Source organism: Rhea pennata, chromosome 3 (assembly GCF_028389875.1).
Source record: "Rhea pennata isolate bPtePen1 chromosome 3, bPtePen1.pri, whole genome shotgun sequence".
In the NCBI taxonomy this organism is placed as follows: domain Eukaryota; kingdom Metazoa; phylum Chordata; class Aves; order Rheiformes; family Rheidae; genus Rhea; species Rhea pennata.
The window spans coordinates 70,595,509-70,608,073 of record NC_084665.1 but is presented as its reverse complement, the minus strand read 5'-3'; the positions used below and the strand labels follow the sequence as shown (position 1 = coordinate 70,608,073).

At 36.6% G+C, this 12,565-nt stretch overlaps 1 protein-coding gene across 1 annotated transcript; it reads left to right on the top strand.

Moving 5' to 3' along the window:
* The first annotated feature begins 304 nt into the window (after positions 1-304).
* On the top strand, positions 305-8,228 carry CENPW (centromere protein W). The gene is made up of 3 exons (XM_062570917.1): positions 305-471; positions 5,454-5,567; positions 7,203-8,228. Exons 1-3 carry the CDS (start codon positions 382-384, stop codon positions 7,227-7,229), a joined length of 231 nt encoding a protein of 76 aa, XP_062426901.1. The 5' UTR covers positions 305-381; the 3' UTR covers positions 7,230-8,228.
* The last annotated feature ends 4,337 nt before the right edge of the window (positions 8,229-12,565 follow it).

Below are 12,565 nucleotides of genomic sequence, written 5' to 3'. Positions count from 1 at the left end.
CGTTTGCTTTTGGGGGCTTTTCCCTCTCAGCTCCCTCCACAGCAGCTCGCCTCGGCTGTTAAGTGCAGAGACGCCTTACGGTTCCCCTTTAGTTACTTTATGCGCTTCCAGGGAAACGCTTCCGCTCCCCTTCAATGCCAGTGACACCCCTGCTCTGCCCAGGGCAGAGGAGAACAGTGGCAGCCCGCTGCCGCCGCCTCAGCGCGCCTCAGCGCGCCGCAGCCCGGCGGCCCCGCGCGGCGGGGCGGGGCGGTGCCGCCGCCCGGCCGTTGGGAAGTGCGTCACGGCGGGGCGCGCCTGCGCCAGGGCGGCGGATTCGAACGGTCGCGAGCCGTTGGGGCCCTTCTCGGCAGCAACGGCCACAGCGGGAGGAGGAGGAAGATGAAGCGCACGGCGCCCCGTAGCACTTTGCGGAAAATAATAAAGAAGCACAAGCCTCAGTTACGCCTGGCGGCTAACGCCGACCTGCTGGTGAGGAGAGGGGCGGGTGCGGAGTGGCAGTGTGCGGGCGGGCGGGCCGCTCCACCCCTCCGCGCCGGCGCCCGGGGACTGCGTCGTGCGGGCCTCGAGCTGGGGGGAGCGCCTGCTCCAAGCAGCCGGCCGAGTTCCCAGTTGCTCGGGAGGGCGGTGAGCATTAGCTGAATTCTGCAGCTCCGTAAAGAGGCCCCTGCGGGGTTGGGGTTGGAGCGCAGGGCCAGGTGCAGCTGTGCTTTTAGCCGTGACGGGCAACTGCGGATAGTCATGGCCTGCGGCCGGATTCGAGTCCCGTTGCCTCGGGCTATATGGGAAAGGTAGTTCCTACGTGCTTTATGCCTGGAAAGAAATGCACCGGCGAGTTCCCTGTGCTGAAGCAGGGCGGAGGTGGTGGGAGATGGGAGTGATGTGGGGTCAAGTGACTACTTCTGCAGTGACCTATAGGCAGGGGGAAGGCAAAGTTTTGGAGGCAATTGGTTAGTCTGATAAAATACTATTTATAAGTAGTTACTGCAGCTTTCTGTGTCCTTTATGGCTACTGCCTTGTAGCTTTCCTTCTGACAGTGAGTCTGAGGATTCAGACTTGTTCATAAGTCTTGTGTTACACACTGCTGTTCAAGGAGTTTGAATGTAGGCACCCTGAGATACGGGAATTTGGACTAAGCAGCTAAATGTTGCTGTCTATATAGAGCTTAGAGAGTACAGGTATCAGTCAACTGAACTGTGATTAGTGAGTTGCTTAGCTGTTAAGGCATCTTAAATCATCATGTTTCTCTGGAAGTCTACCTGAGTTCAACTAAACAGTGAAAAGTTTTGTTGCTAATCAAAAGAAGGGATTGTAGTGCTGGGTTTCTCTCAATAAGTTAAAATCACGTGGCATAAACACGTAAGGATAACAGAGTCCTATGGCACAAGTTTTAGGAAACTAAGGTCAACAAAGTTGCATTTCTTCTGACCTGCAGTAAGAGATTTATAGCACAAGAAGGGTTTGTCATACTGCCATACTGGGGGGGGGGGGGGGAAAGGATACATACTGAAAAAGGATATATATTTTCGGGGGTGACTTAATTGACCTAGCTTCATTGACTGTTTTACACTTGAAAACAAGAGGACATGATTCTCACTACAGTAATGCATACTGTTCACTTGCATGGTTTCTGACTTGAATTTTAAGTCTGTTTCATGTAAGTTAAAGAGGCATGTAGCAGCATCTTAAAGGTAGGTATCTCAATATATGAAGCTCAATATAAATACGCTAAATAACAACAAAATACGCATATCATGAGATTAATATAGCTATGGTAATTACATGGCAGCATTTACTCTTGCATGTAAGCAGTACCTAATTTTTCCTAATAATTGATCTAATAAAAATATGATTTCCTCCACTAATGCTATCTGTGCAGTATTTTATAGACTAAGGACCTCTCAAAACCACCAAAGCTCGCTTAATGCAATGAAGTATTAAACTAATCATTCTTGCAGAATCATTAATAGATTTTTTTTTCAGTCATTAATAACACTTGGCCTGAGTTTCCATGGTCATGTTAATTTAATTTCAAGATGGTGCAGCTGTCTGAAAAGGGGTAGGTGGGGCATCCCTTCAAATCTTGGCCATTGGTTCCTATCTCTCCCTTGTTTTGGCACTAGTGTTCTGTGGGCTGCAAAGGCAATCATTGAGTTGAATTGACTGAAGCTAATAAAGAACAACGGTCTGACCTGGCTTAAAACATGGTTATGTAAATGCTCGTGCCAGCACCACAGTTGAGATGAGAACAAATTTTAATAATGCCATGGAAGCTTTGTTTAACTCTTTGGAAGATGTCAAATTGAATGGCCTTTAATATTAGGAGGCTTGGCATCTTTTATTTTACCTTGTGTCTGAAGGGGAATGAATGTTCAAGAGTGATGATTGGACGTGATGTTCTTCAAACATGCTTTTAGATAGTTTATTTCTTTGAATAAATAAAGCTCCAGTTGTGTTGATTTCTGATTTAAAAATAAAAAAAAACTCCCCCCCAAAAACACAATTTAGGTCCTGTAGCTCAACAAGTAACAAATTCTGTAAGTATTTTTAACACTTCTTTCTGTCTTACTCCCTACAAATCCTGTAAGAGTGATTGGATTGCATACTTTATAAATCTATATGTACTAGCTGTTTTAACAAGATGAAACCACGTACATTCTGAGCAGGCTACTTGTGGCTTCTGCAGGAAAATATGAGAATCAGCTTTTTCAATTTGAAGGCTGTTTTTCTGAGTGAACCACGCTTATTTTTGAATCCACTGTAGTACTTAGTCTGGTGAGGAGATCTGGCTGCAACATTATCCTATTACTGTTTTGTTTTGTTTGTTTGTTTCCCTTATTCTGGTTTTTGTTTTTTCCTTGATAAACACATTATGTCCTTATGTTGTCAGCTACAAACAAATTTGGAAAACTAGCCATAAGAAATCATTTTTGTTAACTGTCTTAATGTAGTCTTTTTTTTTTCCTCCTCCCTTTTGCCTTGCTTTGCTCAAGTCTGTTTTTGAACTTTGATGCTTTCTCAGGACCGACATTCTAAGTGTTAACAGAAAGTATTGTTAACAAATTTGATGAAACTTTCTCAACAAGCTGGGTTTTTTGTTTGTTTGTTTTTGTTTTTTGAAGCAGTGTTATAATATCTAGAGTGCTGAAGAGATTTCAGGTAGGAGTATTACTGAGTTTCTCCTGTGTTCTTAGACTCAGTTATTTCTATTTTCAGAAATGAGAAGTAAAGATCTTAGTACTGAGGCTTAGGGATTTTATTTTATTTTTTCCCATCAGAATGACCTGAGAATAAAAAGCTGCACAAACTTTGTTCTAGCCTGATATTATAAAAGAAAAGCAAGAACTCTGCTGCTTTTCTTAAGCTAAAAATAAAAGTTTGTATTTACATTGCAAAAGTGTGTAAGGTGTATCAAATGCCCACTTTTGTCTTTGTTATGGGAACGTAATAGGTGTAGACTATAGGCAAAATATTGGTCTAATAAATTGTTTTTAAGTTATGAAGTTATGACAGCAAAATAACGTGAAGAGTCCTGCTGAACAGATATGCAGAAATCATTCTGCAAGAGTGTTGACAGTTTCTTGTGTGTTTTCAAAAAATTAAAAATTAAATGTTGCTTTTTTGCCAAATAAGTATGCTGTTGTGCAAGGTGGTTTTCATAAGTAATTCAAAACTTTTTTAAGTTTTGTGCTGAAGACAATCTAATATATGGTAAAGCACTGACTTTAAACAAGTGTGGTATCACTTAGGTACTTGTCAGTAACTGTCACATTTGTGGTATTCCAGCATTCTGCCTTTCATTAGGGTTTCTTAATTTCTTTAAAAAGAGATGTTATAAGCCCCAGGTAATTTGGAATATTTATTAACATGTGGGTTCTATTGTAGGATGTTCTGATTTTACTTACGTACTGATGTATTGTTTAAACCAAGATGAGTTTATGGAAAGCTACGTTTGCTTTGAAAATAAGAGTAAAAGTGCAGTGTTCTGAGAGATTATGCAGTTTTTAAAGGCAGTTGTAAGGTATCTGCCTGCAGGTATCTCAGAAAGAGGACTTTAAAATCTGGAAAGCTTTTCTTCCCTCCCACAGGTTGGTTCCAGAAATCTAATTTCCATGTTGATAAGTCTAGTAATTTGAGTTGAAAGCTGTTTTAGTGTAACTCCTTGGTTGTTTTTGGATAATTTCAGCATGAGTAGTTAAGGAAGAAGTTAAAAATAATGTTGATATTCTTGCTAAATAAGTCTGCAAGAATGTCTGCTTCTTGTGAAGTAGATGCTTCCAAATGATGCCAGATATTACATAAATGTTTCTATTGCACTATTTTGTGTAGTTCGGCAGATTAAAAAATTCAGTCGCCTATCATATGAATACAAAAATTCTATTAACAAATCTTTTTCTTGCGACCCTATTGCAAAAATATTTCCTATATATTCTGCATTGTATCTTTCCATGTTAAAACTTTTTGGACTTTGCAGGTCAGATATAATGACAGAGTAAGTATATCGCTTAATTCATATATGTTCAAAATTTATTTTATTTATTTCAGTAGTATTTTTAAGCTCCTAGTAGAAAGACTATTTTATACTCTTTATATAATAAACCCCTGGCAAATATAAAATAACTTGTTTGAAGTTTTAAGAGGCAAAATTACCCCTTTTAAAGTTGAACTATAGAAGAAGGCTAGAGGTTTGGATTGTAAGTTCCGTATTAAACAAGGATGCTTTTGAGTGGCAATTCAAGTACAAGGTGGAGCAGTTTCTAGGTGACTTAAATTTCTGCTGCTTCATTATTAACAGAGCAGTGTTCTATTTGGAACACTGTTATTTTCATGTGAAGAGTTTAGTGATGAGCTTGCAAAAAATGGATGGAACGTCCTGATAGTTGAGAACTTTTTGTACTGGAGAAATTAATTTGTCGATGCTGCTTTGCACTGGGAAAGGGCAAAAGCTGTTGAACTTGTCTGTGGCCCACTTGGTGATAAAGCAGGGATGAATTTACTGTTCATTAAAGTCTGACCATTTTAGTCACTGGAAGCTGACTATATTAGTACTGGTAAGCAAATAGGTCCTACTTGTTCTCTGCTTGATATTTGTATACATATTATAAAAACAAAACTCCAAAATGCTTACTAATGTAAATCAGATATTATTTCTGTTAGATCAGATGTCATCCACAATTCTCATTTCTATTTAAGGCACTTATACAATTTCAGTGTACAAAATTTAAACTATATTCATGAAAGTCTTGCAGGAATACATGTGTCTTGGGTATTTATTAAGACTTGAGCTGAGTGGTATTTTGTTTTCCTACGAACACATTTCAGGAAACTGGAAGCAGCCTAATATGCAAGTCATTTGTCTCAAAAACAAGGCTTTAACAAATGATGTTTATTTCAATTAAGCAAAATATGTATGAGTGGTTTGAATCCTTGATTTTTTTTTTCTCTTTTAAAGGTGCATTTAAACTTTTTACTGTTTCTTCATCGACTAGCAGAAGAAGCCAGGACAAATGCTTCTGAGAACAAAAGTAGAATAATCAAACCCGAGCATGCTATAGCTGCAGCAAAGGTAATAAAGCATTTTTAATATTTTCCTTTTCTGCTTAATGTAAAATGCTTTAAGACAGGATGTTCAAAAGTTTTCTGTGATATTGTTTGTGTTTTTATGTATAATTTCAAAACCTGCAACAACCTGATATTCTTAGATTCATAATTGTTGTAATTCTCCGTCGCCGAGACATCAAATGAACTCTCCCTGCCCCATTCAATATAACCTCTTGTTGCTTGATTCTTTTTTTCTGTATCTTAAATCCATAATTTCAGTATGTGGGATACGTTGGAAGACTACTGTGTAGTCTTCCAACAAGCATTCATGGAGTGAAGGCCATGTGACTGATCAGTGTGGTACTGAGCATGAATTAATGTGTTGTAGGACTGTCCTATAGCTTCCTGTTGCTTTCATGGTCAATGCAAGTTTGTGTCTAATTCGAACAGGTAGAATGAATTCGGATCTACCTATCAAAAGTTGCGACTATCAAATCTAAGACTTCTTTTGTTGCTGTTCAGTGTCTTGGATTTAGGATAGGGAAAGAGAAGTCTAGGCTCCAGGAGACCAAGACAGGAGCAGGTTCCAAAGTTGGAGGATTTTTAGTTTAGATGATGTTGTATCAAGAAAACTTTACGTGATGAACTGTATGTTATCTTGACTGCAGTAGCAAAAATGAAACTTTATGGAACAAGCAGGGAGTAGTAGTTCACAGAGGTTTGGGTATTTGCACCTTAAATTCATTCCTGCTTAGTGTGAAATGCATTTTAAGCATTGTGAGGATATTACTGGAACAAACAGATACTTCTTTTGATATAGCGTATATAGATATATTTGATAGAATAATAAAAATGAATATTTGGGTCTGGTGGCTTCTGTTTATCTTGGGTCTTTTTTTTCTTGTTTTCTTTTTTTTCTTTTTTCTTTTTTTCCCCCCTGGTAAAACATTTAGTTTGTTACTATAGTAATAGAAAGTATCAGAAATACATACAGGGATATATAGGGTAGCCAAGTTAATGTTACAGTTGGAATCTTATGCATTTGTAATTTCTTTTTAACTTCAATCTTAACATTATTTGAACATTTTTGTGTTCCATTTACTTCTTTTTAAGATGAGAAGAAAGGAAAAACTGCCTGTATTTTAATAATGTTAACACTTAAATGGTCTCACTTGGACTTTGAAGTTCACTTTTCAACTTAAACTCCAAACCAAAAAATGTCCTTCCAAGGGTCTGAGCACTCTTGATATAAAGAAAAATAAGGCATTACAAACAAAAATTGAGCATAGTAGCTGTACAATTGCACATCTTAGCAGATTCCTTAAAGCTCTTAGCCCTTTAGGCCTAGACATATTAAAAAAACAAGCTAAGGGCTTGACAGAGCTATTGCTACTTTTGACAATCATTTAGAAAAACATTGTTTTGGAAAATTCTTGGTTATGAGCATTCATTTTGTCAAACATTTTATAATATGGCATGTATCTGTATGGTTTTGCTCAATTCATAACCGTTTTCCTAGGCATTAACCCTTGATCACTCCAGATTGTTCAGCTATCTGAGCTTTTGATTTGAGTAACACATCTTTGTTCAGGAACTTTAACTACAGCCTAAACTGTATATGTATAAGCAGTGATGATAATATGCTTTCTTTTTTTTCCAGGTGGTTTTAAAGAAAAGCAGAGGCTAAAAAAAAATGGAACAATGGAATTTCAAATCTTAGGTTTTTTGTGTGTGCTTATTAACTTGAGATCCTGTGAGCTGACTTTTGCATTTGTGGAAGTATTTAGTTTTGCAGACGTAATCTCCTGACCCAACTCTGAGTATCCTGCTGTTTCTTAAAAAAAAAAAAAAAAAAAAATATATATATATATGCTTCATGTATCATTTTAAAATGTGTCATTTCTGAGTACAATGAGTAATAAGAACTTTTTAAGTCTTTTGATGTACCTTATTTCTTCCCACAAAATGGAGGAGGACCTTTACTATACTCACTCAAGTATAATGTATCATTTTTTAATTTACTGTTATATATTTGAAACATTTTAAGGAAAACAGTGATAAATATACAGGTTTCACTTAATCTATGATGGATTATACTGTTCAGAACAGATTTACTAGCTATACAAAATGTTGACCCTTAAAAGAAGTGCTGTAGAAGCTAGTGTGTTAAATATCTTAGCTTTGATTTCTTTATAAATGTCTTAATATTCTTATATGACTTTGAAAAGTAGGCTAAAACGTCTGTGTTCTGGGGAATGGATACATACTCTGTCTAAACCAAGCTCTGAACTGTTAAGCTGGGCTACTGTTTGATATGATATGTAAGATGACTTGGTGGTCTTAATTCAGTTGGTGTGGACAGATGAACGTTATTAAAAAAAAAAAAAAAAATCTGACACAGCTGATGTTTTTGAAGTTAGATCCTGTAGAAATAATGAAGATAAGCTTGCATGCAAGCTGAACTACTTCCTCTTCCCTTTTGAGTGTCATCTTAACCTGCTGAAGCATCAAAATGTACCTTAATTAACATTTATTTGAAATTATATTCTGTTCCTAATCTGACATTTTTAAATAAACCATTGCTAAGCACTTTACAAATCTTTTAATAAAGGTACAGTTGAATCCTATTGTTTGAGCTGATAACTTTATTTTGTGGAATATGTGGTAGTTGATGTTTCATATCACAGTGAGCTATTCATAAAATAAAAACTTTTTGTAAAACTTCACATATTGAGTAGTCTAATTTTGTTTAACACATTACTGAGTGTATGTTAGAAATAATGCAATAAAGAACTGCATTTCCTAAATATTTTTGTAATCTAAGGAAACTGAAGCAATGCAGAACTTTGAACTTGAATTTGATATCATAGCCATGTATTTAAAATACTGTACAACTTGAGAAGTCTCATCCTTTTACAGTATGCAAAAAGGAAGAGTGTCTAATCTGGCTTTCCTTAACCCACAGGGCTCAGTTCAGTATGCCTTTTAACAAGGTTGACTGGGTTCCTTATTGTACTTTTCCTTCTTTTACTCCCTTGGATTCCATGAAGCTGAGAATGTATCCAATATTTTAATTCGTTTAAATGAAGGGTGTTTGAACTGGAGTACATTCTCAAGAAAAAGGGGTAGCTGACTAGGTATTTATATTTTTATTTGTATTTTTTCTCTGTGATTAAAAAAAAATGCTGTATTGCAACACTGAGTTTTACTTTTGGGGAACTATAATTTTTCCCTGAAATATTTTCTGAAGTCTTGTATACCCACATACCTTTCCTCATCAGACAGATGTCTGAGTGTTTTGACATGCATGTTAACTTTCTGGTTTTGAGTTGCATAGGACCAAGATCCTCTTAGAGCTTAATGGAATTTTCTCAGTGTGGTGACAGTAGTAGGTAGATGATCAGCTACTATTGAAAAGAGGAGGTAAGGAAGGGTTAACACCAATTATCCATATGATTTTTTCTTTTTTCCTTCTGGATAGTGTGTTTTTGGACCAGATTCATGGCCAGGAAGATGTGGTTTTGCTTTATTTCCTGTCCTTTTAATAGGAGAGGGTCGTTCCGCTCTATACTCTAAGAAGTTTGAGACAAAAAATGTCACGTCACTAGATTGCCAGTACTCTGTGAACATTAGTAGTAGCTGAAGAAAGCAAATATTGAGAAGACCAGAGAAAGAAGCATGTTTTACCTCTTTAAATTTCAATAAATGCTTACTAAAAGTACGTGGTTGATGTAGTGTAGTTAAGCATTCAGAAATGCAGAATACTATTATGGTTTTCCAATAGCTCCCTCTTCTTAAATGTTACACTATAGAGTTAATTTGATTCACGGTTGGTAGCTTTTTCTGCACTCCTTCATGTATGTACGTATTGTCTTTACTTGGTATTCCTTGGATGTTTATGAATAAAAATTTCTTACAGCAGAGTTGTCTAAATATCCATAAGCACTTTCAATTCTTGGAGGAGCCAACTTAATCTTTTTTTTTTTCCCCTTCTGTTGGTGACTATTTAAGGATAGATGGCTAATGGCAAAACATTAAAACATAGAATTTTAGAAAACAATTTTGTGAACAAGGTATTTGAATAGAAGGCCCAGTGAAGTCTAATTTGGTTGTACTTATTTGGGAGTTTAGTTTCTGTGTTGATTCTCTGCCTTTAGAAAGGAAAAAGGGAAGGGTTATTGAGGGAAGAGCCATGCTGAAGCATTGATAGGGGTTTCTCTTCTACTGGCCTACTTTCCTGAACCTTGAGAAATATAGTCTTTCAGACCTCACTGAATATTCTTTGGTTTCAAAGGTCGGAATGAAGAGATTTAGGGGAATGAGATAACAGGTGCTCAGACAGTGTAATTGTGAGTCTTCATTTCTTCAGAAAAGCAAGTGAAAAAGTATAAACGAATAAAGGCATACTGGGCCATTATCCAGTCTTTCTGTTTTCTTTCTTCTGCCTCTTTGAACCTTTTTCTGTGTTTTTCTGTGTCATATACCTCTCCTCACTTTCACTATGACTACCGACGTGAGATGAAAAAGAAAACAGATAATGGAAGAACATGACAAAAGCATTTCTGGTGGCCTTTGTCTTGACTTTTAGGTTATGAAGTAGCTGATGTTAGTCTGTGAGCCAGCAGATGGTATCACAAGTAAATAAGGCAAGCAGGCACAATAAAAGAAGAAAATACTTATTGATAAGTGAATGGCTGAAGGAAGAGTATGTCTTCCCTTGCTGGAAGTGATGCTGCTTTGGTTTCCTGTTGTATGTGGAGTGGCTGAAGAAAGGATCTGCTCTTTGTCGTCTTAAGCCTTCTCTGGAGGAGTATGCACTATTCCAGCTATCAGGGTCACATCTGTTTGCTTTCAGAGTGCTGTATGAGTAGCTGTGAAAAAGTTAAAACTGAGTATATACACTTTTTTGAATTTGTAGGCAAATCTAACACTTTGCGTATTGTAAATCACGTGATTAGTAGGTTTAAAACTGTGCATGTTAAGAATGGCATGTCAGTGAAGCTTAGTTCTGTGAATAAATTTAGCTGCTTAACTTCTAATGAAGTCAACAGGAATATATGAACTTGTATAGCTTTGTAGGTCAAGACCTAAACAATCACTTTTCTATTTAAGTATGAACTTTTGATAATTAAATCTGGTATTTTGATTCAGACAACAAACACAGGTGTTACAGAGGACATTTATTCCTTGGGGCTTCCTTGTGCTTGTGTATTAAAAAAAAAAATCTTAAGTTGCAAAATAAATATTCTCCATGCTATAATAATACAAAAAAGGGGGGAAAAAACCTTCAGAAATATGTAGTCTCTAGCAGAAAAGTTCATTTTCTAGCCATAAGGTGGAGATAGAGCAAAAACTGTCTTTTTCTTCACTGCAGAAACTTCCCATTAGAGAAAATATTCTGTTTATTCTTGCTAAAAAATATACTGTATGTTGTGGCACTTCCAGATTTTTTGAAGACTACCAAGGCTGTGCTGCTGACAGATGCAGAGCAATTAATATTTTAAAAAGTTCTTGTTCACGTCAAAAAAGGGTGTCCTGTTGATCAATACTGAGAGGGTGAAAGCTAGATGTACGAGACTTTGATGGATCTTGAAGATTTTTCTTTCTTTGAAGTTTAATGTTTTGGCACTAAATAGCTTTCTGTCTTAGTAATGGCCAACAGGTACTTGTACAACATAGCTATGTTTTAGAAACTCGTGTATTCCATAGGCAGTTTTATGCAGGAGCTATTTACAGGACATTCCTCATATAACAACTCTAACTGTTAAATATATATCTAGAATTTGTTGAACTGCTGATTCTGTTAGCCTTTAACTAGCCTAAAATAACTGATGATAGGATAACAAAACTCTTAAAAACATTTTTGAAGTGACTTATGAGTATATATTTAGATGTGATATTTCAAATAAATGTGCTGATTACAGTAAAATAAATTCCTTTTTCGGGAACTGTAAATTGTACGTCAAGTTTAAGTTTTTCAGACTGTTAGGGAGCACTGTGTAGCTGTTCAGTGTACTATGTATACATATATTGGAATATAAATTCTCTAATGTTTGTTAATGATACTAGTAAGTGTAGTTAACGATACTTGGTGTATGTACTGGTACGTGCATTTACATGTGGAGATTGTCTTGTACTGGCCTACTTAGATGTGATAAAAAAGCATAACAGATCACGCTTCTTACATGTTTAAGTGGTCTCAGACCCAGGATGAGATGATACCTAGAGCATTTTTGTTGTGCTAAACACAAAGGTTTAACTTTTTGAAGAAGCAGGTGAATAGCCTTCTCGCCTGACAGATCTTGATTCTGCAGATATAGAATTCTGTTCAGGCAGAATTTATCCTTCTGCTGTTTCATAAGCAGTTTTGAGAGAATGCCAGTTTCCTTGTAGTCTATATTCATCTAATTCATATAGGGTTTAATACATAATATTCTTCTGTGTATGTTGTCCTGATCAAATTGCTGAAAGATCTTTTACAGTCGTTTGATACCTGTACAATCAGGTTTCTTACTGGGAAGGTCGCTTTCCTGGGGAAATGATTTCTGTGCATAGAAAGCTTGGGTAAAGTGTAGAAAAACGCAGATAAGGTCACCTAAGCAACCTTAATATCATTTCTAGTTTACAGAATAAATGTAGATGCAGCCTTACTACTTGGTAATAGTGTGATAGCAGCAGTTAAATAAAATCAAGAGCACTTCCTACAGTAACGGCTTGCTCTTGACCTCCTACCATAATATAGGTCCGGCTATTGTTTCAACAATACTGCAGAAGCATAGATTCCTATTTTGTTTTATGAGCATGCAGAAAGCACAGAAAGATACATTTTGGCAAATGAACAGATACTGAATCAAAAAATTTAAAGGGCAAACACTCCCAGATAAGTGTAAGAAGGAGTAAGTTTGGATAGGTTGGTGATTCTAACTCGTAACACCAGCTTAAATTATTCTAATTGTTTTTGTGCTAATCCCTACAATCAACAGCCTAATGTGTTTTTTTTTTTTTGTTTAACTGAATAATGTG